The 26,064-nt window shown below is 48.3% G+C and overlaps 1 protein-coding gene across 1 annotated transcript in view; it reads left to right on the forward strand.

The window, feature by feature from the left end:
- The window catches only part of LOC146869239 (uncharacterized), a 462,683-nt gene that overhangs the window by 56,152 nt on the left and 380,467 nt on the right, over window positions 1-26,064 (forward strand). The window contains exon 2 of the mRNA XM_085645955.1: window positions 18,514-19,881. Within this exon, the coding sequence (XP_085502081.1) occupies window positions 18,525-19,881 (1,357 nt within the window). The 5' untranslated portion in view covers window positions 18,514-18,524. The remainder of the gene's footprint in view (window positions 1-18,513; window positions 19,882-26,064) is intronic.

The following is a 26,064-nucleotide window of genomic DNA, read 5'->3' on the forward strand; positions in this document are numbered from 1 at the left end:
CCGGGCCTGAGTGAGTAATGTCCAATATTCCTTCCCCAAAAACACACAGCCTCCGTCCTCTTTTGAATTCCGCTTGGCACTGATCAATGCACGGTCCCTTGTTAAACACGCCCATGAGGCTGCGTAGTTTATCGAGAGTCGACAACTAGATGTCCTCTTTGTCACAAAAACTTGGGCTGGGCAACTAACCACTCCAACCCCGATTTTATTAATTGCAACCCCTCCAGGGTACACCATGACAGGTCTAAATCCTCGTTTTAAATATTAAGTCATCCCTGAGTTGGCCTCAATGCCCAATAAGGTGGGGTCATGGCAGTTAAAAGTAGGACGTGTATAGGTTTAATCTAAAACATTTGCTTACAGTGACAAGGGCTCCAAGCTATTTCCACTGTAGCAGGGTTAGCTGTTCCCTTGGAAAACATTCAGAGTTAATATTACATCTGAATAATGTTATCTCTGCATAGAAACAGATGAAAAGTAAATTCTTGGACTTTTAAAAATATTTATTACAAATCCAATTCACCAGTAAATTTGGATTTGTACTAAATGTTTCCCAAAAGGTACTTTTAAAAGTCACCTCTTGCCTGCCTAAAGCCTGTATAAGCCCACTTGCATGAACTTCCCCCTGTCACCCAGGAGCTGAGAGATTGGCCTTGGGTGTGTGGAGAGATTGACCTTCCCTTGACAAGATTGCCCTGGGGGCTGTGCCCAGCCCCTTGCATAACTTCAAAGGAGGCCTACTCTGCCACTGGCAGATGTGGCCCACACCTCGCTTGCCTTTATTTTGTCCTCCTAGCCAGTCAGGCTCCAATCCCAGTGGGAGAGGAGCTGCCCACAGAACTGGTCTTGAGTGACCACAGTGCAGGGGCTTTTCCCCTCTCATCGGTTTTCAACTCATCAGTCTAACTCTTCTTTTGTCTCTCTCTTTCGTACCATTTCAATCTCGCATTCTTTCACTTACTCTGTATCACTTTATACATGTTCATTAGATATTACTCCCCTGCTTTCTTCCACCACTACTCTCAATTCTCCCCCTCTTAATTTCTGCCTCTCAATCTCTACCTGTCCTCTCTATGCTCAATCTCCCCTCTAATCATCTTCTTCACTCACATGCCCCAATTTATATTTTCTTATTCAAATTTAGGGTGATTTAGGTTTAGTGAACTTCTTAACTCATCTTAGATTTGAGGATAGGTTCTCATCGTTCATTACCTGTGATATGGTCAGTAGGTAAAAAAGGTTAATAGAGATGTTGGGGCGATGCAGAGACCCTAGTTCGAGTTTATCAGTCTAAGTGGCGATTTGTTGAACAGGCCCCCACAGTTACAGTCAGATCGGTCCTTAAGGATGTTGTCATGAAGGAAGCCTATTCTGAAGAGATAATATTATAGTGTCCACTTATGGAAAGTTATTTTAAAATTTTATTTACAGGCACTTAATCCTTGTGTGTTAAAATTTCCTTCAAAACATGCGGATGTATTGTCCCAGTGGTCTGTTTTTGAGCTTGAATCTTTGGCCCCTTTAAATTCACTCCAGATCTTCCTGAGTTCTCCAGAAAATATCGCAGCCTTAAAGGGCTCCCGAATTCTGGGTAAAATCTCCTCCCTGCATAAGTCAGCCGACAAAGAGCTCCTCAAGGTGTGCAGCATTCATCAGTGCAGTGCTGCATTTTTAATTCCACATTTAATTCCTATTTGTAAAGTGCAAACGAATCACCCCTAAGGGTATCCAGGCGCTGGGGGGCCGTCAAGCAGATTAAGTGAGCTTTGCCCAGAGTCACATGATGCTGAGCTGCCGCAAGCAATCATACCGTGAGCCCTGCGCTCCGGAATCAGCCACTCTGGCCGCTGCGCCACACCTCACCCACATTTGACCAGTCTTTGCCTCGTCAACTGACCCATTGGCAAATAGTGGTCTTCTCACCCAAATCAATTCCTTCTTTTTTGATAATAAAGTTTATTTGCATTCGAAAAACAGACAGACAAAAGGACAGCATACAATTGCATAGTAGATCAGAGACCATCTCTAACAGACAACAAAAGCCACAGTCATGATTGAAGTAATTCGAGCAGACCACCCCAGTTGAAAGACAGTAGAGCGATGTGCGAGAAAAGCAGAGCCAATAATTCAAAACAGTAAGTTCAGCCATTTGCCCCATACCTTGTGGAAATTCCCAGGACAACTCCGGGCCTCAAAGAGAGGCTCTTCCTGGGCCGCGCACCAGTCCACCACCCGTCGCCACTTTCGCTGGGTAGGGGATTTGGCCTGAGCCCAGGCCACCACGATGTCTCGCTTGGCCACCGCCGTGCCCAGAAAATGTTTGTCGGCTCTAGAGCCGTTCAGACCATCAAATACCCCCAGGAGAAGGCGTATGGGATCATAAGAGTTTTGGGAGCCATAAGGGGGTCTCACAGTCTGCTTCTTCTAGGGGACCCAGCCACTCTTCCCAGCGGGTTCGCAGCGAATCCAAGATAGTGGGGCCATTATTCACTAGGGCACGGTATATCCGTGACACCCCTTCTCTGCCCAAGATTTCCATCATAACCAGGGCCTCCATCGGCCTAAACTTGTGAATCTACGTGACCCAGCGGTTCAACAACAACAGATACTCCACTACCATATACTCACCAGGGCCCAAAGACTCACAGTGCGTAAAACCGCTGGTTGTCAAGTTAGTGATTTTCACAAAATTAATGTTTAGTTATTTAACACTTTTCTTCACCTTCTAACTAACCCTTCACAGATCAAACAGTTCTTTACTCGATGGACCATTAGTTGAACTAGTTGATGGTGAGAATATCGTAAAACTAACTTACTCATACTTTAAATGTGATAAATAAACCACAGACTCAGGAAAGTTTTGAATCTTTATCTAAATTAAACGCATGTGAACCATCTCAAAATTACAGTGCAGTCACCAACATTCATGGGTGAGAAAATTCGATTAATAAACACCATGCATTTGCATCAGACTCCTCCAATAATCAGTGCTCAAAGGGAGAGGGCAGAGAGAAAAGAACATTTGCAAATAACGAGAAATTATATTTACCAAGAATGGTGTGGAAGACCAACCCCCTGGCCAAAGGGCTGGTAAGGGTCCCCTGGGATAGATCAGGAGACAAAGACTTCAGGACAGGAATCCGGACAGGATAGTAGAATTCTCTAGAATCCCGACGGTTGCGCCGCACCCCTCTCTGACACACTCTTCCTCCTCGAGATTCTTCTGCGATCTTTTGATCTAATCCAATTAAATTAGGATAGAAAGTTCTACTGCAGGCTCCGCAATCAGCTCCCTCCACCCAGTTCTGAACTTCTTCAATTCTTCATCAGCATCTCAGCATTTCTCTCTCAGCATCGTCTGCGCACTCTGTATCCCAGCATCTGTGCTAACTAACTAAAGCCGTCTTAAATATACCTTCGGTTTCTCCATGTTCCACCCATTAAAGTTTCAATATCAGGGAAAATACAAAATTTGATTGGTCAGGCAAAGGGGGGTGGGGGGGTCTTCATCACACCATGTTTGCATGTAACAAATTTCAGTTAAACCATCGTTCGTAACCTATCCACCTTACTTTTTTTATTCATAAATTCTACTCCCATTCGCTAAATGTAACGATGTCAATACAAATTATAATGAATGTCTTCATTGTTGAACTCTACATAATCTCTTTCTCACGCCGTAGCATCCGATCTTGGCTTCCTTTCAATTGCTTTGTCATGACCTTCCTGGTTTCACTTAGTGGGCATGCGCGGACTTCGCGTCACTCAGCTCCTTCAGTTATGTGAGAGAGGCCCAAATACGCACTAATGATGAAGGTTAGAAAACCAATATGAGTTTCTCAAATAAAGTGGTTGCACTGTATACCCCCCACTTCTACTCTATCCCATTATATTCATTCATACTTTTCCCGGCAAAATAGCTAATTTTCATTTCAGCTAAGCAGGTGCCATGCATGTGAGCCTTCAAGACTCCATTTTTAAAGCTTCTGCTCATGCGCAAGAATTTCCCTCCAAGCGTTTTCGTCATCCTACGTAGATGAAGTTGACGTGTGCGCAAAATAAATTTTCCGTTTAAAGCGGTATTAGTCCTTCAATGTTATCCGCGTTAGTATATACATACGCAAGCTTCACTAACCCGCGTGTTCATGTGGTGTGTATTAGTTTTCACAACACTGCATTAATAACTTGTTAGTGAGTTACACAAGTGGATTGCTTCTGAGCAAGTCTCTTTTTTACGAGTCCTTGCTCCATCAGACGTACCTGGGGGAATATGTGCGGTAAGAGCGTGGCGGAGTTGTAGATATTTATCAAATTGGGAGGCGTGAAGGGAGTGATGTTGTTGCAGATCCAGGAAGGCTGACGTGGTCCCCCACCCAGACGTCTCCAACGAGCGAGATCCCGACATGATCCCATTGCCGAAAGACTGCAAGGTTCGATGCCTCCCGCAGCCACATGCCATGCCACAAAGGTGTATGTTGAGTAAGTTGCTTGTCCCAGTGCGTATATCGCAGCGCGGAGCGCCAGGCTACTAGGACCGCTCTGGTGATAGCTGGGATCGCCTGTGGAATGGGAGCCCCGTATAAGTAGGCTTGGATTTGCGGGAAGTCCATGGTTCTTAGCTCAGTCCAATAGGCCTGTTCAGACCACCCCCCATTGAACCAATCATGGACTACAAGGAGTCTGGTAGCCAAGTAATAGAGATGAAGATTTGTCATACCCATGCCTCCATCAAAGGGCGGGATCTGGCAGCGGGCCAGGGCTATTCGCGCCCGCCCACCCCCCCAAGTCCCCCCCCCACAGGAACCTAGTAGTTACCTCATCAAAATCTCGGAACCAAATACCCGGGAGATGAGAGGTGATATTCTGAATGATGTATAAGAAGTGGGGGAGGATCATCATTTTAAAGAGTGCCCCTCTTCCAAGTGGGTTCAGTGGGAGGGTTTGCCAGCGCTTCAGGTCGTTTTTGGCTTTCGTGACCAGGGGTTTAATATTAAGCACCCATTCCAACTCTGGGAGCAGAGTCGCCCACATCCCAAGATATTTAAACGATTGTCACCTGATAGGGATATTAGACTGCCAGTCAAACCAAGCCCTTGAGATATGGAGGGGGATCAAAGTGGACTTCGCCGGGTTAAGTCGCAGGCCCGAGACGTTCTCGAAGGCCTGGAGCACTTCCAGGCAGTGTGAGCCGGAGTACTCCCGATCAGCCAAGAAGAGCAGGACATCGTCCGCGTATAGGGTGATTTTGTCCACCTAGTGGGGATCCCAGGACCACCCTCAGATTTGGGAGTCATGAGGCAGGCCAGGGGTTCCATCGCCAGAGCGAATAAGAGTGGTGAGAGGGGGCACCTCTGGCGTGTGCCTCTTCAGATTTGAAATGCCTCTGAGAAGGCACCATTGGTCAGGACCTTGACTTTGGGGTTGGAATAGAGGACACTGATAAGGCGTCGGAAATGGAGGCCGAATCCCATAATTACGAACACATCCTCCAGGTACTTCCAGTCAACTGTGTCAAATGCCTTCTCAAAATCTATAAGTAGCAGGGCCAGGTATGGTGTGAGGTTGTGGCGATGGACCAGGGCGAGATGGAGGCACCGTATGCAGTGCCGAGTGCTACATGCCGGCATGAAACCACATTGGTCCGGATGTACCAGTTTGTGCAATAGGGGACAGAGGCCCTGGGCCAGGGCTGTGGTGAAAATTTTCATTTTAGTGTTGATTAAAGAGATCAGAGAGTGGTTGGGTCTTCGGGATGAGCACTATAGTAGCCACGTCAGTCACAGGAGGGGGGAAAGGAGCCCTCCTTGGCCATATGTTGGAAGAGGTCCAACAAAATGGGGCACCAATAAGTCTCTATAGGCCGCATAATACTCTTGTGGGAAGCCATCAGGCTCTGGTGTCTTCCCAGAATTCAGCAGGGAGATAACCCCATGATCTCCTCTGGGGTAAAGGGGAGATCGAGTTCCGTCGACTCCACCTGGGCAAGGCAGGGGAGCCAAACTGCCACCTGCCCCAACAAGTCAACGAGTGAGGCCCCGGGTGGGCTGAATACAGCTGGGCGTAGTAGCCCGTGAAAAGCCTGGTCAATAGTCTGCGAGGTGCAGTGGCGGGTTCCAGCGGTGTCTCGGATCTCGGGGATAATTCTGTTAGCCTTGGGGTATGAGACTAAATTGTGAAACAACTTTCCATTCTTGTCACCCCACCCGTAAGCCAAGGGCGATCTGATGGATCTCATCCCGAATCACTGCAAGCTGTCTGGCGGGTTGTGTTTTGGCTGTAGTTGTGAGGGTCAGTTCCAGTCGCGCGGTTTGCGCCTCTAGCTGGGTCAGGCGAACAGTCTGTGCTGCACGTTTCGTGTGCACTAGGCCTTACTGGCCTCCCAGAGTGTGCCCGGAGATTGGACCAAACCCTGGTTGATAAGGAAATAATGCTGCAACTCCACTGCAAGCGCGTCCTTAATCTATGTCTTGCAAAAACCATGCGTTCAGTCGCCAAACCGTCCGTGGCCCATCAGAGGCGCCTCCCAAGCGTAACAAAATGGCTGAGTGGTCTGAGATTCTGCGGGCAAGAATAGATATGTTACAGACATGTTGGCAATCGATGGCAGGCAGGAGAAGCAAATCGATGCGAGAGTGAGTATGGTGGGCTGCCAAAATGTGGGTATATTGTTTCCCCCAGGGATTGCAAATCCGCCAGTTGTCACTTAGACCAAGGGCAGCTGACCAATCCGACAGCCTCTTGGAGTGAGATGGGCGCAACGAGGATGGTTCTCCAGTTGTGCCAAGTAACGGTTGCATAACTGCATTAAAGTCGACCCCGATTACTGTCTGAACCAGGGGCAGGGCGGCGATTACAGCTGTAAGGTGATGGAGAGTAGTGGGGAGTGTGTCGGGTGGGATATATGTTGAGATTTGCTTCAGGGCGTGACCTTCAAGCCTACTGGATATGGCCACATAAAGGCCCTGTGCGTCGGTCATCACCTGTGCAGGGGTGAAGGGAAGGCCACTCCGGTTTAGTATGGCCACCCCCCCGGGAGCCCTGCGTGAAACTGGAGTGCCACACCCTGTCAAACCAGTATCTTGCTAGAAATGGGCAATGGGTTCCCAGGAGATGAGTCTCCAGAAGGAGGAGCACATCGGGAGCGTGGCGTTGGGCGTATTTGAGGACCGCTGCACGTTTGATGCGATCCAGCAAGCCATTCACGTTCCGTGACAGAACGTGGAGAGATCTACTGCTGGCGGGCATCTGGATAGTATGTGAGATGTGGACAGGGAGGACCAAAGGAGCCCGGGTCCTTGGGGGAGCGGAGCATCGCAGCTAGGATAGAAAGGTGTGGCATGTGCAAGGTGATATGCTGTTTGTCGAGGGTGATGTTGTGTACAACTAGCAGGCTGTCGTTTAAAAAGTAAAGCAATGGCTCAAACGGAGCCAGGGCGAAAACAATTTGGAGGAAAACGGACCCTCCCCCTCCCCCATACAAACCCCCCATCCTATAATTCCAGAACTGAAGGATCTGTCGCCCTGGAAAAAAAAATAAGTTAACAATAACAAATCGCTAAGCTAAAACATTTAGCAGGGCAGTTCGTGGCAATGATGGATCCCGCCATAGTGACAGATGTCAGTGTCATCAGCTACTTATTAAAGTAAGATATCCCAAGAGTTCAGCCTCAGTTCAGCCTTATGAGCCTCTACAAATCAGATTCCTGTGTCTTCACCGGATCCTTGGAGCGCGGGACTTCTAGACCGATCGGAGTCTGACAAGGCAGGACGTACTTCCCCACATGGGTCGGACCACAGCTCAGATCATTCCCCGAACTGGCTCTGCTGTGGATGTTGAGAGCCGGAGGAGCCTCGCAAGAGATAAACAACTGGGACCCGGGGCCCGGCGACCGTGCCGTCTTCCCCCCCCGCCGATTTTCCCCTCCCGCCCCCCCTCCTGCGGGACCAGGTGTGTCTCCGCTGTAGCTTGGGAGGAGATGAGTGTGTTTGTGGAGGATCAGACAAGGTGAAAAGGGAAGCAGACTGGATCCGCAGAGGTCGTTCCTCAGTGAGCCAAGTCCAGGCAGCCTGCGGGATGTCAAAAAGTATTGTCTTGCCCTTAAAGATGACTCTGAGATGAGCCGGGAAGAGGAGATCATAACGCAGTCCTAGATTGGGGAGTTTTTGTTTGACGTCTGCAAACGTGCGACCCTGGGCCTGCACCTCTCTCGTATAGTCTGGGAAGAGCATAATAGTGTTGTTTTGATATTTCAGGGGACCCTGGGCCCCGGCCTTTCTAAGGATAGCATCTCTGTCCCAGAAATTGAGGAGCCTGATGATGATGGGGCACCAGGAGGAGGCTTAGGCGCCAGGGAGCGACGAGCACGCTCCCCTGAAAACCACACAAAGAGAGCGTCTTTGGGTACCCATGACTTCACCCAAGTCTCCACAAAGGTGTCCGTCTGTCCCTGCTCGACCCCTTTGGGGAAACCTATCAGGCGTAAATTGTTTCGCCGCGAGTGGTTTTCTGCATCTTCTGCCTGACGGTGTAGCTCCGAGGTTTGATTCTGTAGGCGGGTCACTTGGGTTTTCAACTGTCCAAGTTCGTCTTCAGGTGGAGAGATGCGACTCCACCTCTGAAATTCTCTCTGTGGCATTACGAAGGTCCTGGCGGCTAAGGTCCATGCCCACCTGGACTTCGCCTATCTTGCTCTCCACTGAGGCCTGGGAGGTGCCGATAGCTTGCAGGATGGCCGAAAGGTCTCCCGGCAAGGGAGGAACGGCCAGATGCCCTTTCCGCTGGGTTCCACTTAGCGTTGGTGTACTGGTCCATTTTAGTTTGAGTCTGTGGAGCGGGTGTCTTCAGGCCACGGTCTCTACCCATCTTGGCCGTGAGTGTAGGAACCCGAATATCTGGTTGGCTGGGGGGATATAGGCTCACGGGGCAGACATTACCTGGTGGGAGAGGCCCAGGCCTGGGCACTGAACCCACCCCTGCGCAAGCCCGCCAACGCCAAGGTACTGGTTAAAGCAGGTCCGGACATCTCTCCTCCCCGCCGCCCGAAGTTGAGTCCGATCCAAGAAGAACAATGTCTCACCCAGGCCGGTGAGGGTGCCACCAGGCCAAAGGGAGGAGGGGAGGACGGCAGAGGGGGCATGGCCCCTCGCCGCTCCATGGATGCGGCCGGTTCCTCCTCCCTCCGTGGGACCTCTGCAAAGTGTAGTTGACACCTAGGTCAAAACTCCTGGGTCGGAAGCACGGGAGCAGGCGTCTGGGACCAGCAGGGCCTGGTCCAGACTCTCTAGGGTCAGCACCGGTGCCCGCTCCGTTGCCCTACGCACACACCCGGGTTCTCAGGGCGTCGTTCCGACGTTGGCCGGATAGGGAAAGTCAGCCCCACCTCACCATGGGGGACCACAGAGACCTCCTTAGAGTCAGTTCTTCAGGTTTTGCCCTGGTCAGCCATGTATGCCCACAGTAATATCCCAAGAGCACGCCATCAAAGTGACCCCAGTAATTGGAACGGGAAAATTCCAAGAGTCCTGAGTGGCCGCAGACCGCAGAGGGGTGAGTGATATGACTGCTGGTTCAGGCCAGTGAGCAAATCTGGTGTGTGAAGGGCCAGGAGGTATTCAATGCGTGATGTGTTGATAGAGCTGGCCGGGGTGGGCCAGGCCTCAATGGGAGGTCCTCACAGTGGCTGGCGGCGAGGCAGGGTGTGGTAACTCAGGCCCTGACCTGGGGGAGAAGGGGCTCAGGCCAGGAACCCCCCCCCCGCACGCCCCCGCCACAAATGCAGCACGCACCCACCTTCACTCCGGAGCGGCTGGGAATCCACCACCGGTCATGAGGCAGGAAACCGGCTAACCACTGCACAAATCCCCTTCATGATGAGCAGAACCAGGATTATGGCTGCAAGGGTGGAGATCCGGAGCGCAGAGTTGATGATCCCTACGGCAGCCGGGGAGAGGCCCCACGCACCCAGGCCTCAGAGGACGGTTCAGGCAGGTCCCGCTCTCTTGGCCCCCAATGCAGCCAATTCCGATCCTGCCTCCAGAGTACATTGATCAGATCCCTCCTGTCAAGATGGTAGGCGGAGTGCCGGCTGAAACCAAGCCCAGATTGGGAGAGGGAGGGGGGGGGCCCAGAACCCAGGGTCCTCGCCGCCCGATATAGCTGCCGATCCTCCGGTCACAGGATGGCTCTGTCCCCAGCAGTCACTCACCGCCCAGTAGGTCAAGCCTATGAAGGCAGAGATGCGGCCAGGTGGGCTTTGGGAGGGGGCGCCTCCTTGGTCACAGCGCCAGACGCTCCGGCCCGATCAATCCGAGAGGGCACAGCACCGGAGGGCCTCTGACAGCGAGCTGGGGGAGTCGTAACAGGAGGTTGGAGCTAGAGAGGTAGGACTCGAAGAACAGGCGCTGCCATCTTGGAAGCCAGCGGGCCGGAGATCAGGGCAAAATACACCCGCAGCAGGTAGCCCCGCAAGTTGTTTTGAGCACGTGGGATACCATCCACCGCAGTAAGTACGGCAGAGACTCAGTGGGAGTCTGTAGAGGCACTAATGGTATCGGATTTCGACACGAATGACGAGGGGTCCGGAGCACTCTTAAAGTGCGACCGCCATCTTGACGTGTCAGGCCATTCCCCCTCAATTCCTTCCTAAGGCAGAGAAAGCAGATCCAGAAGTATGGGGAGGGGATCTGTAGTCAATGTGTGTGCTTCCATCAGACTCCAAGAACTGAAACAAACCAGTCTCATTCCTGGTGGCAGTGGTGCTCCAGCTAGGGGTGGAAAGTATACTTGGGCCCCACTCTACGGCCTGCAGAGAGTTCAGGAAAATAAAGGATAAAGATGAGGGTTTTCAAGTTTTTTCCCCCAAAGTATTAGCCTGTTCTGAGGCAGTCAAAGCTGAGTTTTAATTATGTAGTTCAGAGAATAACTTACTAAGCACTTCTTGCTGATTTATCAGTAGATCCACCTTCCTGTTTGCCTTGTTTCAGAGTGAGGGAGTCTTAAGTTGAACTTCAATGACTCTCTTGATGGCCTCCTGGAGAGCAGGGGGCGTGTGCAAACTGCCCAAACAAACACAGATGCAAAACACACAATGCCCGCGTTCTTTCTAAAGTTTGCAAAGAATAAAAAGAAGCCACAAAAGTCCTCTTAATCCTAGAATGTTCTTGGAACAAAGTTTTTATGTGAGGTGACCTACATACCAATGCTCATTAACTGTCATAATCATCCCACTGATAAGAAAAATGCATTATATTTGCTTTATTCAGAGTAATTATGGAACAGCAGTTTTACCTGTTTATAAAAATTTAGAAATTCATGAAATTGCCACAAAATGAAATGTACGTGGAGTCCTCAATACTAACGATAGAATGGGAATAGTAGTTGTAAACGGGACTTCATATTTAATGCATTTATATGTCGCTGCCCAGGGGATATCATACAGGTATTCAGGCCACTGTGTTAGGTTGTTCCATGGTTGGTGGAAGTAGCAGGGAAGGCCTTGAAGAGTGGCTCCAGTGTCTGAATCTGATTGGGCAGATGCACACACATCACAAACGAGCATATCCTGCCACTAGCATCAAAGACCGAGAGAGGCACGTTATTTACAAGTGGGTGTAGTAGGTAGAATGGTGGCAGTGGGTTTAATAGGCACACAGCTCAGACAGTGGAGGCAGCACAGCGTGGTTTGGGTGTGCCCGAAAGTTGTGATCCTAGCATAATACTTGTTGTTAGACCTTATTATTTAATACAAGTATGTGTTTGCATCTTTGATGCAGTGTTCCCTTGCATAAAAAAAAAAGAAATTACTTTTTTTGGAAAAGATCTGACCAGAATTATAGTGCTTTTACATACTTCTGCAGATGATCCTCCAAGTAAGCGCTTGTTTATCACGCATCATGCTTTGCTTCTAGTGGGGGAAGCAGTCTTGTAGTGGAGAAGTCCTCGCTGGTAACCGCTGCTCCTAAAACAACGAGCCTCCATTGCAGCTCATTGAAGCCTCGCACTCGATGCATTGTATTGTATTGCATTTATATAGCGCTTACTACCCCTGCTGAGGCGTCGAAGCACTTTTTTGGCGATAAGCACGCTACTCCGGAACCCATAAAGGATTAGTGTTGAATTAGTATAGTGAAATATGAGAAGTGGACTTGTTAGTCTGCTATTTTGATTGAAAAGGATAGTGGAGGGATATAAGAGTGAAGGACTTAGACCTTTTTAGGGCCTAACAGTAGGAGGAGGCTTGGAATGAGTAAAAAGGGATGTGGAGTGGAAGAGTCAGAGGGCAGAGTTTAGAAAGGCTTGTTTTGGGGGATCGGTATAGTAAAAGAGGTGTCAGATGATGGAAGGAGGGGTAGAGTAGGGGAGAGTCTAGAAAGGGCTATTTTGGTATGGGGTTTGAAATGAATGAGAGTGGATGTGGAGGATATATTGATAGAGGTATAGGTTGAAAAATAGTGTAGTATATTGGAAAGAGAAGTAGAAAGAGGTTTGGGATGAGTCAAATAGTTGAGGTAGAAGATATATTGAGAGAGGCATAGGGTGAGAAATAGGATAGGGCATTGGATATGCTGAATTAGACGAAAGTAATAAATATATAGATCCATAAGTACGTGGAAAGTCTATAGATGCGTAAAGGAAATAAATATATGTAGATTAAAGATATTGATAGAGGTATAGGGTGAAAAATAGGGTAGTGCATTGAATATTCTTTTTTAGGAGAAAAGTAATAAATCTATAGATCCAAGTACATGTAAAGTATATAGATGCGTAAAGGAAGTAAGTATTTGTGGATTAAAGAAGCAGTGGATGAATTCTGATTTTCAAGTGTTGAACTGAAAAACACAAAAACATTTTAAACATAATTATTCTACATGCTTATACAAAGCAATACACATATATAGGTAGATATCTATAGTACAAATAAATGCTTATGTACGGAGGGATATGCTGTATAGTTCTGTTTGCGTCTGGTGCTTATGTGGGGAAGAACCAATTCTTGAATAGTTTCCTGAAGATAAGGTGGTTGTCTATGGATCTTATGTTGGGGGTAAAGAGTTCCATAGTTTGGCTGCTTGAACAGAGAAGGATGTACCACCCATGGTTTTTAGGTCTCGCCTACGCAGCACGCATGCGCTGCATAGGAGAGACCTTTAGTCATCGGTACAGCTTTGCGATCAAACACGTGCACGTGTTCATTACCTTCAATGGCAACGCGTGCACGCCTGGAGATTCACTTGCGGGAGCGAGCGGCTGGCGCCATATGTTATCAATTTTTGCGGCGCCAGCCGCTTGCTCCCGCAAGTGAATCGTGCAAGCCCCCTCCTCTCTCTCCCTGCTGCCGCGCGCGCTTGTTTTTAATTGTTTCCTGACCGTTGCCTTTCAGTGTTCGCATGATGCTGTGGTAAGTGTTATGTTGTCCAGCAGCCGCCATGGGCTCTGACCCGGTTCGGAAGAAATCGGAGGCATCAGGTGATTGCCTCCATACTGCCCTCACAGCCGTTACTGCTTGCCGTTTCATTGAGCACACACGCCAACCGCTCTGACATTTTCCCATAAGTCAGACGCCTTAATGATTGTCCAGGCACTCCTCTCCTCCTGGCTCCAAAGGAGTTGTCACTTTCACAATGCAAACTTGAAACCTCCACTTTTATTTTAAACCTCCTTTCCGACTACTTTGTTCTTGTGTTCCAAGAGCCAAAACGCCCTTCTCTTTAGGTGGTCTTCCAGTGACGCCACACCTTTAGCAGATGGCAGCCGTTTTTACTCACCCTTGCTTTCAGTACATCCAAGCCCTGGTAAGGAGGTGGGTGCTGCTCTCCCAGCCCACTGCCCCCCCCCCCACCATATGTAGCGTGCCTGGCTGAGTTAATAATACATAGGCTGTTTCCTGCCTGCAGCCCGCACACTGTATTTTTTTGCCTGGCCTCTCTTTGGCACAAATCTACCCCGTTAAGCCAGACACATCTGCTTCGCCGCGCCTTCATTTTAATTAGAATGGGGGACTGACCCAGCAGGTCTCTTACGTACAGTGCTCGGTCTGCGAATTCTCCCTTTGCATTCCATGTGTAGAGCGTCGCCACCTCAATGACTAACATCTCCCGGTGCAAAATTACTGCTGCCTCCGACACAATGGGTGCAATAAGGGAATCCGCATTGAAAACATATATTATTTAAACAATGGTTTAAGGCACATAAACATGCATTAGAGACAACATTGTACCTCCTGTTTAAAAATAGCAACATTAATATTTGGTATAGTTTCAATATTATCCAGTTCAGAGTTAATTTCCAGATCAATTTCCTGATTGCACCAAATCAATATGGCTAGCAGACATGTTCTAAATATTCAGCAGTTGTTTTTCTTAGTTGGCAACATTTGCATTGAATAATCTTCAACAACTTATTTTACCTGGTGTTTGATGACTTCTACTGGACAATCATTGGCAAGCTAGTTTACCTCATTATGCCCAAATACCTTTTCCAACAAGCATTCAAAGATCTAAAAGACAGGTTAAGCTCTAATACTAAGGGCTGTACAAAAATTGTGTATACATGTACGTCACGGAGCAAATGTTTTAAAGTTCTATATAACCATGGAAATCTATATATGTTTCCTGCTCCTGTCCGCACTCAGTGTTTCATGTTGAGGCAGGTTGAGATGGGTAAGTGGCACAAGTCCTGTGACTTGGCATTAGCTGGTGATTCCTGTAGTCTGTGTTCTGCTGTGCCATAAGATGCTTTCTAGTGCCACCTGGTTCCTGACGTCTGCACCTTAATCATTATGTGAGCCCTGTACTCTGTGTCCCTCTGTTAGTGGCTGGTCAGTGTTAGGCAAATTATCACTTCACTAGTGCTTAAGAGAAATTTTAATGATCAGGCAGGACTTTGTTCAGCCCTTCTGTGCAAAAAATATGCATAGACTGTAAAAACACCATTTGCATCTTTATGTGTGTGTAATTACACAAATAACGATTTAAATGGCACTCACAAATTAATTTCTCTTCTTCTTACACTCGCTTTCTTATCGCTTGTCCACCTCTCCTCTTCTATTCTCTCCCTCCCTCGAGGTGTTTCTCTTCCTCTCACCATCTCTCTTGCCTTCCTTGTCCTGTCTCTCTAGCTTCCTCCATCTCAAGCAAATGCTTACTCTTTATCTCTCTCTTACTTCTTTCTCTGTCACCCTTTCTCCTTCCTGTAGTTATCCTTCTTTCTATTTGATTGCTTTTGTTTCATACTAACTCAGTCTGTCTTTCTCACATATTTGTTTCTCCCCCTAGACACACCTTCTTAGTTCAGTTTTTCTTTCTCTATCTCTGGGCTCAGTGATTCTATATAGATATTGTACTGATTTCAGACTGTATCCACACAGTTTCTAATGTGCCCCATTGCCATAAGAGGAGTCTTCCCTCGGAATCTGGCATCTATTCATTCTCCCCTAGTGTCCATCCACTGCTCATGTTGTAATTCAGGTACTATTACCCAACCTCGCCCCCTCTCATTGTTTATGTCCGCCCCCATAACCAAAAAAGCTATAACAAACAATTATTACAACAGGCAGAAAGAAGCTGTCCGCATTGCAAGGACAACAAAACTAGAAGACCTTTTTTATGTCAATTGTTTTTTTTTTTGGGTCGTTCAGTTGTACATAATGTCTTTTTGGTATATGTAGAGGAACAAAAATGCTTATCACACTTTTTCATTATAACTTTTGAACATGCTGCACAGCAGCCATGCTGCTCTTCAACACAGCTTAAAAACATTTGCAAAGGCAATAGCTTTCTTGAAACGCCTATAAGGTCCCAAAGGTGAGACCTATTGGCTATGCCAATGCTTGTTATTTTGTATCTTGGTATTTTGAGGCGAAGTGCCACTTTAGAGCAGAGGTTCCTTTGCTGAATGTGTTTGGTGATTTTCTTCCTGATGATGGTCTCATTCCATGCATGGCTTTGTGGGTGATACAAAGCAGCTTGAACGTGGATCTTCTGGCAACCAGTAATCAATGCAGGGCTTTCCAGGCAGGGGAGATGTGGTCTTGCGGTTTGATATGCAAGAGTAGTCTGGCAGCCGAGTTCTGAATCCGTTGTCGTCTTTTCATGGTTGTTAAAGCTGATCCGTGGTAGAGACTATTGGTGGAATCGAGTTTGGGCAGAACAAGAGAGATAGTAGTTTGGACCCTGTGTGGAAATCCCAAATGGGGGAAGATTTGTCGCAGACTTTAGTTTAGCTTGACTGCTCTGAGCCAAGCTACCAGAGGGTAAGAATGGTACACTTAGTGTGTACTACACTTACCCTGACTAGAGTGTGGGTCCCTACTTGGTTAGGGTGCAAACTACTTCCAACATGGGAGCCTATTTCTAACAGTCCATTAAAAGGAAGCATTCCGTAACTTAACACCGTCAGAGCACCTCTCAAAAAGAATAGTGACTTCATGAATTAAAGCCTGTACATGGCTCCTAACAGCCATTACATTTGGTGATTAGCCAATAGCAAACATTTAAATTTTTTCAGTGTGTAGGTACTCTGGTGAGAAGGCCTGTTTCTCCTTTAGTTCTCTGTTCATGAATACCCTCAAGGTGATGGCCCATAGGAAGGGGTGCTGGGTGAGGGCAATTGTTTTTTCTTTACAATGGACAGACACAGCTCTCTCAGGGAGATCCCCTGAGGAAGGTGGAGATTTATTTAAATGGCCATTACTAACATTAGTGCAGCAGGTGCAGTGGCACTAAGGCAGTGCACCCCAATTGAGACTGTTACTAGCAAAATGGTGGGTGGGAACCCCTTTTTCCTTGTTAGCATTAGGGCTCAGGTTACCCTTGCTCCGCAGGGAGCTGGTCTAAAGTAACAGGTGGAGAGATGAGGGCTTTACTCCTTTTTTATTTATTTTTTACACAAAAGCGGCAGACAGCCTGCTTTGGGCCTTATGTCTAGGAGTAATGGGCCAGTGGAGAGAGTGGGCAGAGTAGTAGGTATCATTTGTGCTGCAGATGCAGTGTTACAGGGGCCCAGGGTGTGATGCGCCAATGAAACCCCCAATTAGTATTTTTTTACTATCTTTTCTTGCTTTTGTTATGGCTCAGTGTTGATTTGGGCCAGACACCAATGGTCCAGAAGAAGGGAAAATTGAAGCAGAGGAGACACATTACCTTAGGCCTCAGAGGGATGACAGAGCAGGGAAGGGGGCGAGATGGGAGCCCATTTTTTCAATAAAGGGCAGAGAAGACCGCCTCTCTGCAAGGCAGCCGATCTCATTACTGAATCAGGTGCGATGGCATTGGAGTGATTGCACTGGAAGGACTTCTTAGGTGCATTATTACATCTAATACCCAATCAAATAGAAGTGCAGCTGTAAAGAAGAAATGATCCAAGCCTTTCTATGTATATCTGTTCATTTTTTGTTGATGAATTAAACCCAGGCATACAGCTGACGCTGCCTGTAGTGAGGCCTAAAATGTAAGAGTGGACAAGCATAAGCCCTTCAGTCTCCCACGTGCCACTGCACAAGCTGGTGACATTGCCTTACCTGGGCATAGCAGTCCGAGAGGGAAATTCCCCCGTGCCAGCTGACTCAGAAGTCTGGACCACCGCCTGCAGTCTTGGCAGCAGAAGGATGTTCAGGGTGTCAAAGGCTGTAGGCAAATACAGCAGTATCATGAAAAGCCAGGTCCGTTTTATCTAATAACTTGGCACTGGTTCTGCTTCGGCGCTTCTGCTGGGTTTCAACCCAGATTGGCACTTTCCCAGATGTGATTTTTTCCAAGTTGGTTCTGCAGCTTGAGGCCTCGCCTGGGGTAAGAAAGGGATATTGGTGATAAACCTATATTTTATGGCTTTATATGGGACCTGTGCTGCATGTTTAATTAAAGACTTTATCAAGAATTATTTGAACACTTATGGGAGTCCCTTGTAGCTGCCATCTGCCAGCTTCTTCCTGGTCCTTGAACTATCTAAGGATAGCCAACATAGGCCAAATTCGTAGAGATGGGGGTTAGATAAAACTCGTATATTACTATGATTCCACCGGAGAAAGATCCATGGATCGTATGAGACTCCTTCAAGGCAAAAAAAAAAACTGCTTGAAGGAATGATTTTTAAACTCCATGGGTGTGGAGTTGACTTTACACAGGCTTCATGAATGTTCAAACACTTGTACTGTTTCGAAATAATCCCAGCAGCTGTCTGATATCCCGTTTAGCCCCTCAAGGGCCTCTCCTTAAGAATGAATCTTCTAAACTCATTGTGTGGCAAGTGAAATGGTGCCAGTGCTCTGTGGTTGGGTTGTCAAAGATAACCATAGTGGTGGGCCCCTCAGATCCCTTTCCTCCAGGGCCACAGACCCTGCGGTGTTCATGACCGCTATGCTCCTGAGAAGGACCCAAACAGGTACTCTCTATCACAATGTACAATGTTGTCCTTTTCTTCTTCTAGTTGACATACCGATCTGTAAAAAAGCATTAATGGTGCAAAACGATGCCAGAAATATTCTGAGAGGAATTCCAATTTTTTTTTATACCTCACAGGTTTAGTGTCAATGGCGGTATCGCAGAATGCCACGGATGTACCCTCTGTAACTTCACTCGCAACCACTGTGGTAGCAAGCAGCATATCACCTGCGTGGAAGACTGATGGTGCCACAGCCGAGATGACAGCCCTAAATACAGACAGAACAACCACAAGAACCACAGCAGAGACCTTGAAAGGAGCGACCACAGCAGAGAATGTTACACTAAGCACTAGAGAAGGGACTCCCTCCCTAACCACCATAGCAGGGACTACCAAACTAACCACCATAGCAGGGACTACCTCACAAAGCACTGTAGCAGAGACTACCCCACCAAGCATTGAAGTAGGGACTACCGCCCAAACCACCGTAGCAGGGACTACCACACAAAACACTGTAGCAGAGACTACCCCACCAATCACTGAAGTGGGGACAACCGCCCGAACCAGTGTAGCAGGGACTACCGCACAAAGCACTGTAGCAGAGACTACCCCACCTGGCACTGAAGTAGGGACAACCGCCGTAACCAGTGTATCAGGGACTACCACACAGAGCACTGTAGCAGAGACTACCCCACCAATCACTGAAGTGGGGACAACTGCCCGAACCAGTGTAGCAGGGACTACCGCACAAAGCACTGTAGCAGAGACTACCCCACCAATCACTGAAGTAGGGACAACTGCTGGAACCAGTGTAGCAGGGACTACCACACCAATCACTGAAGTGGGGACAACTGCTGGAACCAGTGTAGCAGGGACTACCACACAAATCACTTCAGCAGAGACCACCCCACCAAGCAGTGAAGTGGGGACAACTGCTGGAACCAGTGTAGCAGGGACTACCACACAAAGCACTGTAGCAGAGACTACCGCACCAAGCACTGAAGTAGGGACTACTACGCGAACCTCCTTAGTAGGGATTATCACACATAGCACTGTAGCAGAGACTACCACACAGAGCACTGAAGTAGGGACAACTGCCGGAACCAGTGTAGCAGGGACTACCACACAAAGCACTGTAGCAGAGACTACCCCACCAAGCACTGTAGGGGGGACAACCGCTGGAACTACCGTAGCAGAGACTACCCCACCAAGCACTAAAGTAGGTACTACTGCCCAAACCTCCTTGGTAGGGATTACCACACTAAGCAGTGTAGGAGAGACTGCCACACTAAGCACTGAAGTAGGTACGACCTCACCAAACACCACAGAGAATAACACGTCATCAGTCCCTACAACACAGATCACAACAGAAAAATCCACAACAGGTAACACAACAATAAGCCCAAAACCGTCTGAACCAATACAGAATGAAACCACCTTGGCACCCATTCTTCTTACGAATGCAACCGGATTACCCTCAACAACATCCGCCAATATGGCAACAGGTGAGACTGATATCCCAAACCTTGTGGCACATTCTTTGAACAAGTTAACACAGCACTGCTTTCATTACAAATGATGTCATTTCGTCCGATCTGATGCGGCGCCTGAAATGAATTACAGCTGAGTTTTGATGTGTTCTTAACTTTCATTACATGAAGTCCGTCATAATTTCGGATACGCGGAGTATATGAAGGCCTCTTTTAATCTGATTTTAACTTTGGATTCACTCCACTAATGAATCCGAATTTCTAACCCTGAACTCTTGGTTTTTGTGATACATTTCTCTGGCTCCTTCACTTTTACCTTTACCAGAGCCCTGACGCTTCCAGTGTCCTGATTTGTAACCCCTGTTTTAATACCTGACCCTAATCTCACTTCATGATTTAATCCTTAATCCCTTTTTTATATCGTAATCTCCCTCCCTTACACCTGTATCCCGCCTTGATCCCTTATTCTTAATTCGATCACTTTCTGTGATCCCTTTTTGGGTAGATGCTGGCTGAAGCTAGGTAAAAGGACCATCCACTAATCCCACATTGAACTGCTGCCACACCCTGGGATTTAAGGATTTTGGGGGACCCAGGCCGAACATAATTTGGGGCCCCCTGCTCTGATAAACTCAGAATTTATTATTTCTTTCCATCTCATTCACTATGATCTGATCATTGACAACCCTCTTTGTTGGTCCCCAAACTTTAAAGGGTCCCCAGTCCTTCAGGGGGCCTCCATTCAGTGCAAAGCCTTTGAATATTTATGAGATATTGGAGACCTGGGAGCCCCTTTTCATATTGTGCAGGGGGCCCCATCGTTTATAGGTCACTCACTGGTACGTTCCAGAAAGCTTAATGATGGGGCCCCTAGAAAGGTGTGGGCCCTTGTCCAGAGTCCACTTTGCCCATGCCTTAAAACAACTCTGACCACACCTGCCTCCTTGGATGTGATAAAGGGATCCTATCGATTGCAAACTGCAAGCAGCAGCACAGACCACTCCCAGGCTGTTATTAAATCACCTAGCGGCTCCCCCACTGAACAGATACCACACTCCCAGCCCAGGAATGCACAATGTGCTTTGAACACCATTGTCCTCTGGGTTCCTGCCTGCTACTCACAGGCTTCATGCAGGGCTGGTTCTAGGGCGGTGACTGGGTGTGAGTGTTTGATTGGTTCTGATGCTCCGTCCATCACCACCCCCTTTTGTACCGCTTTGTTCGCCACAAGTTGGCAGGGTATGCTCAGACGTGAATCCCTTGTTCACTTTGCCACTGGATTCAAGCAAGCCTGGCTGAAGACGGCTGAAATGCCAGAAACCGGTCCTAGGAAGCTTGTTTCCGGTCCAGGGAAGGCATGGCTTGGCAGTTCGGGATGGACTGTTCCCATGAGGCACAGGGTCAGACTGATTTGCATATGGCCATGTCTGAACTGGGGTGGCAGAGTGGGCTAAAGAACGGTGATGGATCAAACCTAGATCTGTTGACTGGGTGTGAGTGTTTGATTGGTTCGATGCTCCGTCCATCACCACCCCCTTTTGTACCGCGGTGCACCCGGTGCGGCCGCACGGGCGCTGACTTTGCGTTTTAAGTATATTATACATTTAAAAGCACCTGCTGCCGCGTTCTTACCTGGCCTTCAGCAATTTTCAGGCAACCATAAAAATGTCAAGTTATCTCCATTGAATAATGTTCTTCCTGGAGAGTTGGGGTTTGTCTAGTGGAAGTTTTGACTCATGGTAAGTTAGCGAAGAGGGTTAATATGCCTGCTGCAAAAAACGTGTACCAGGCAGACCACAAAGTGCATATAATGTAAATAGGTCAGTGCGTTGCTGCTTTTGTCAGAGATCCTTTGTTACTTGCCGTTTATAAGTTAAAATCCTAACATAGAACAGTGAGCTATTAACTGTCATCAAAGAGCTGCATGAAAACTGCAAGGTATAGATTAGAGCATTATGATTTTTTTCCCCCAGTCTTTAGTTATCCTAATGTTTGAAAAAGGTTTCCTTTGTAAAGAAATCAATTTTGATTATTGAAGAGAAGCCCCAACCATGGTGTTACGTTTGAAATTCTGAGTTTGTGCTTCTCCGGACTAAGCACTATTAAACCATACTGCCTACCAGTATGGATGACGTGACTCCTACACCTTGTAGTCCTCTGTCATATGTAACATTTCCTATACACTGATTCACACACCTATGATTGATTGTCTCTCTGCAGTGTGTGTGATGTAAAGTGCTCCGACACCCTACACTGCTATAAGTGGTGGCGGTGCTATAAAACAAATTAAATGAATCTGAGAGAGAGTGGTTATGGGGTCTTGAGGGGCACTGTTGAAGGGTGGTAGAGAGGGAATCTGTGGCGGAGATGGTCGTTGGGGACACCAACAAACATTGTGCCGCCAGCGCAAAAGCCGGCCTTGGGTTCATGAACGCATAGTTAACCTAGATGGACTAAAAGGCACTTTGCAATCAACCATACAGGTTATTTAGTTGGGCCTTCTGCCTTCCTGGTTGGATGCCATCACATTCACATGGGAACCACAACCGTAAATGATAATGAGCCTAGATGACATTCTGTCCCTTAAAAGTACACCTGAGCCAACTGCATTCCCAGCTGAGTTCCTGACCACCTCACCATCTCTCAGGGGTTACCCTCTTCCGCTATGGGTGGCTGGAACAATATTACCTTTTCTTCAGGTCGGAAAAGGGGGCATTGGAGAATGATGCCACAATTTGTCTCAAAACTCAAGCTGACGTGATCAATCAATCAATACACTTGTAAAGCACACTACTCAGGGTGCTGCTACTGCTCGAATAGCCAGGTCTTGAGGAGCCTCCTGAAGGTTAGCAGGTCCTGGGTCTGCAGTAGGAGGATGGGGAGGGTGTTTCAGGTCTTGGCGGCGAGGTGGGAGAATGATCTGCCACCAGTGGTCGCTCTTTGGATGCGGGGGACGTTGGCGAGGGCGAGGTCGGCAGAGCGGAGCTGTCGGTTCAGGGTATAGAAGGTCAGTCATCTGTTGAGATATGCCGGTCCGGTGTTGTGAAGCTCTTTGTGTGCGTGGGTGAGGAGCTTAAAGGTGATCCTCTTGTTGACGGGGAGCCAATGCAGGTCTCTCAGGTGTGGTGTGATGTGGTTGTGGCACGGGATGTTGAGGATCAGGCGTGCAGAGGCGTTCTGTATGCGTTGTAGTCGTTTCAGGAGTTTGGCCGAGGCTCCTGCATAGAGGGCGTTTTCGTAGTCCAGCCTGCTGCTGACGAGGGCCTGGGTGACCGTTCTTATTGTTTTGTGGGGATCCACCTGTAGATCTTGTGGCGCATGCGCAGGGTGTTGAAGTAGGAGGACGAGACGGCGTTGACTTGCTTGGTCATGGAGAATGTTGAGTCGAGGATAAACCACAGGTTGCGTGCGTGGTCGGTGGGTGTTGGTGTTGCTCCCAGTGCAGACGGCCACCAGGAGTCGTCCCAGGCTGGGGGGGTGGAGCCGAGGATGAGGACCTCTGTCTTGTCAGAGTTCAGCTTCAGATGGCTGTTCTTCATCCACTCGGCGACAGCTTTCATTCCCTAGTGGACGTTGGTTTTGGCGGTGAGGGGGTCCTTGGCGAGGGAGAGGATCAGCTGGGTGTTGGCGTAGGATATGATGTTGAGGTCGTGCCGTCGTGTGACGTGGGCGAGAGGTGCTATGTAGATGTTGAACAATGTCGGGGTGAGGGATGTTCCTTGGAGTACGCTGCAGGTGATCAAGGGGGGAGGCAGGCGCTCTGGGTTCTTCCGGAGAGGAAGGAGGTGGTCCATTCCAGAGCCTTGTCTTGGATCCCTGCGTTGTGGAGGCGTGTGCGTAGGGTGCGGTGGCAGACAGTGTTGAAGGCGGCTGACCGGTCCAGGAGGATGAGGTATGCGGTTTCGCTGTTGTCCAGCTGGGCCCTGATGTCATTGGTGGCGGCAATGAGGGCAGTCTGGGTACTGTGGTTGCTGCGGAACCCGGACTGGGATGGGTCCAGGATGATGTTCTCCTCGAGGTAGCGGGTCAGCTGTCTGTTGACTGACTTCTCGATGACCTTCGCCGGGAACGGGAGCAGGGAGATGGGCCGGAAGTTCTTGAGGTCCCTCGGATCCACCATGGGTTTCTTCAGTAAGGCGTTGATCTCGGCGTGCTTCCAGCTCTCCGGGAAGGTCACGGTCTCGAAGGAGATGTTGATATTCTTGCGGAGATGGGGAGCGATGGTGGCGCTAGCTTTGTTGAAGATGTGGTGTGACCATGGATCTGATGGAGAGCCGGAGTGGATGGTGTTCATGATTTTGATGGTGTCATCGTCGTTTATGTTGGTCGAGGTGAGCAGGGGATTGATGTGGGTGGTGGCCGCGGGGTCTGAGGTGTCGGTGGTTGTCGGTGGTTGTCGGGGCAATCAGGTTGTGGGATCAACAACCTTTATTTAGTTGAAGGCACGGGGAGATTAAGTGATTTGTCCAGTAACACAGTATGTTGAGCCGGTGCTGAGACTCGGACCTGGTTCCCCAGCTCCAAAGTCAGCAGCTCTGGCCGTTACGCCACATCCTCTCATTCTCCATTTACAGAGAATTTAATTTGGCATTCATTTATTTATCCTTATGTCGAATCTACGCAACTATAGAGCAGAAAAGGTATCAAGGAATCACTACTGAACTAATGTTGTGAATAGAGCACATTTAATTACCCTCTCCGGAATAATTTATATTCCACTGAACACATCTTACTCAATTTGCACAGACATTTATGTAGAACCCCTGTCCTGAAGAGGCTAACGAAGATAGGCTGAAACGTGTTCACGTCGACAGACACTTCAAAGGAGGAGCCACAGGATTTTCATTGATTCTGGAACTTTTAACATGACACACCATTAGCGAGGCTAATTCGGAGCCTGACAGTGTTTCACGGTTTGACAACCTCCAAGTGGATCCTCTATTAATTCTTTTAGGGGGACACTATAATGAATGTAAAAAAATTTCTTTTGGGTTATTGATTGTGAGATATATATTTATGTGATGTTGTGTATGTGATTTAATTTGCCATGTGATATATGTTTTGTATTTTCTCTTTGATTAGGCGCTTGCCCAAGTGTGTTACAAATTAAGTAAGATTTGTTCAGTGGAATATAAATTATTCCGGAGAGGGTAATTAAATGTGCTCTATCCACAACATTAGTTCAGTAGTGATTCCTTGATACCTTTTTTTTGCTCTATATATGTATTTTTACCCAGGTATTCAAGGGTTTTTTGGGTATACCCCTGTTGTTGTTTCCAGAATCTACTCAACTAAACCGCACTCTTGTATCTATCATCCCCCCTTGGGGCAGAGTTTGTTAGGAGGTGTTGGCAGGCCCTTGGTGAGAAGGAGACAGGCTGTATGACTTTGACACATCCTTGCTGTGCCTTCTGGATCACCGCAGGCCCACCCACCCAGAAGTCGCGGCTGCTACCTTGAAGCAGCAGTGAGGCAGGTGGGGGCAAAGTGGCGGGGGTGGGGGAAAATCGGTTTAAAAACAAAAATCACTTACCGCCTCTCCTGTGTCCCCTCCCGTCCTCTTCCTGGCTTCTTGTGAAAAACAGGAAGCACCAGGGCTCCCACACTCCTAGCACCCAAACACAACACTGCAATGCAGCGTTGTGATTGGTCTGAGCGCTGTTACACAGTGCTCAGCCAGGGGCTGTAGGGGTGGGCATGTTCTCCATGCAGGTTGTATTGCAGCCTGCATGGAGAACAGGAGAAGTGCGCATGACTGTTTTGGGCGGCACAAGAGGGACGACCAAACAGTTATTGCCCTCCTCCCCTGCTCTGCAGCCCCACCCCGCCCCTTCACGCTAGCTGCTGCAGCAGGAGGACAAAATAAAATGATGATAACATTACGTTATCATTTTATTTTTTCCTTTCTTCTGCTGATTCATGGCAGTGGGGCGACGCTCCTTCGCCTTAGTGGAGGAGCCGCCACTGCCACCATGCTTCACACTTTCTATCTCTCTTTCTTCTCTCTACTATCCATCTCCTGCTCAGACATTATGCCTGGTGCAGAAATAAGGAGGTGCGGGGGCCATCACTTAGCGTCTCACAGTTTCCCAGGGTCAGTGCAGAAGCAAGCAGACGCCCCCAAACCCCTTTTAGGATCATAAAACCTCTGATGTTTTCCTTTGCCTTCTTTCACATACCCAACTGGCTTTCCACAGC

The sequence above is a fragment of the Triturus cristatus genome, chromosome 1_1, assembly GCF_964204655.1.
Source record: "Triturus cristatus chromosome 1_1, aTriCri1.1, whole genome shotgun sequence".
In the NCBI taxonomy this organism is placed as follows: Eukaryota; Metazoa; Chordata; class Amphibia; order Caudata; family Salamandridae; genus Triturus; species Triturus cristatus.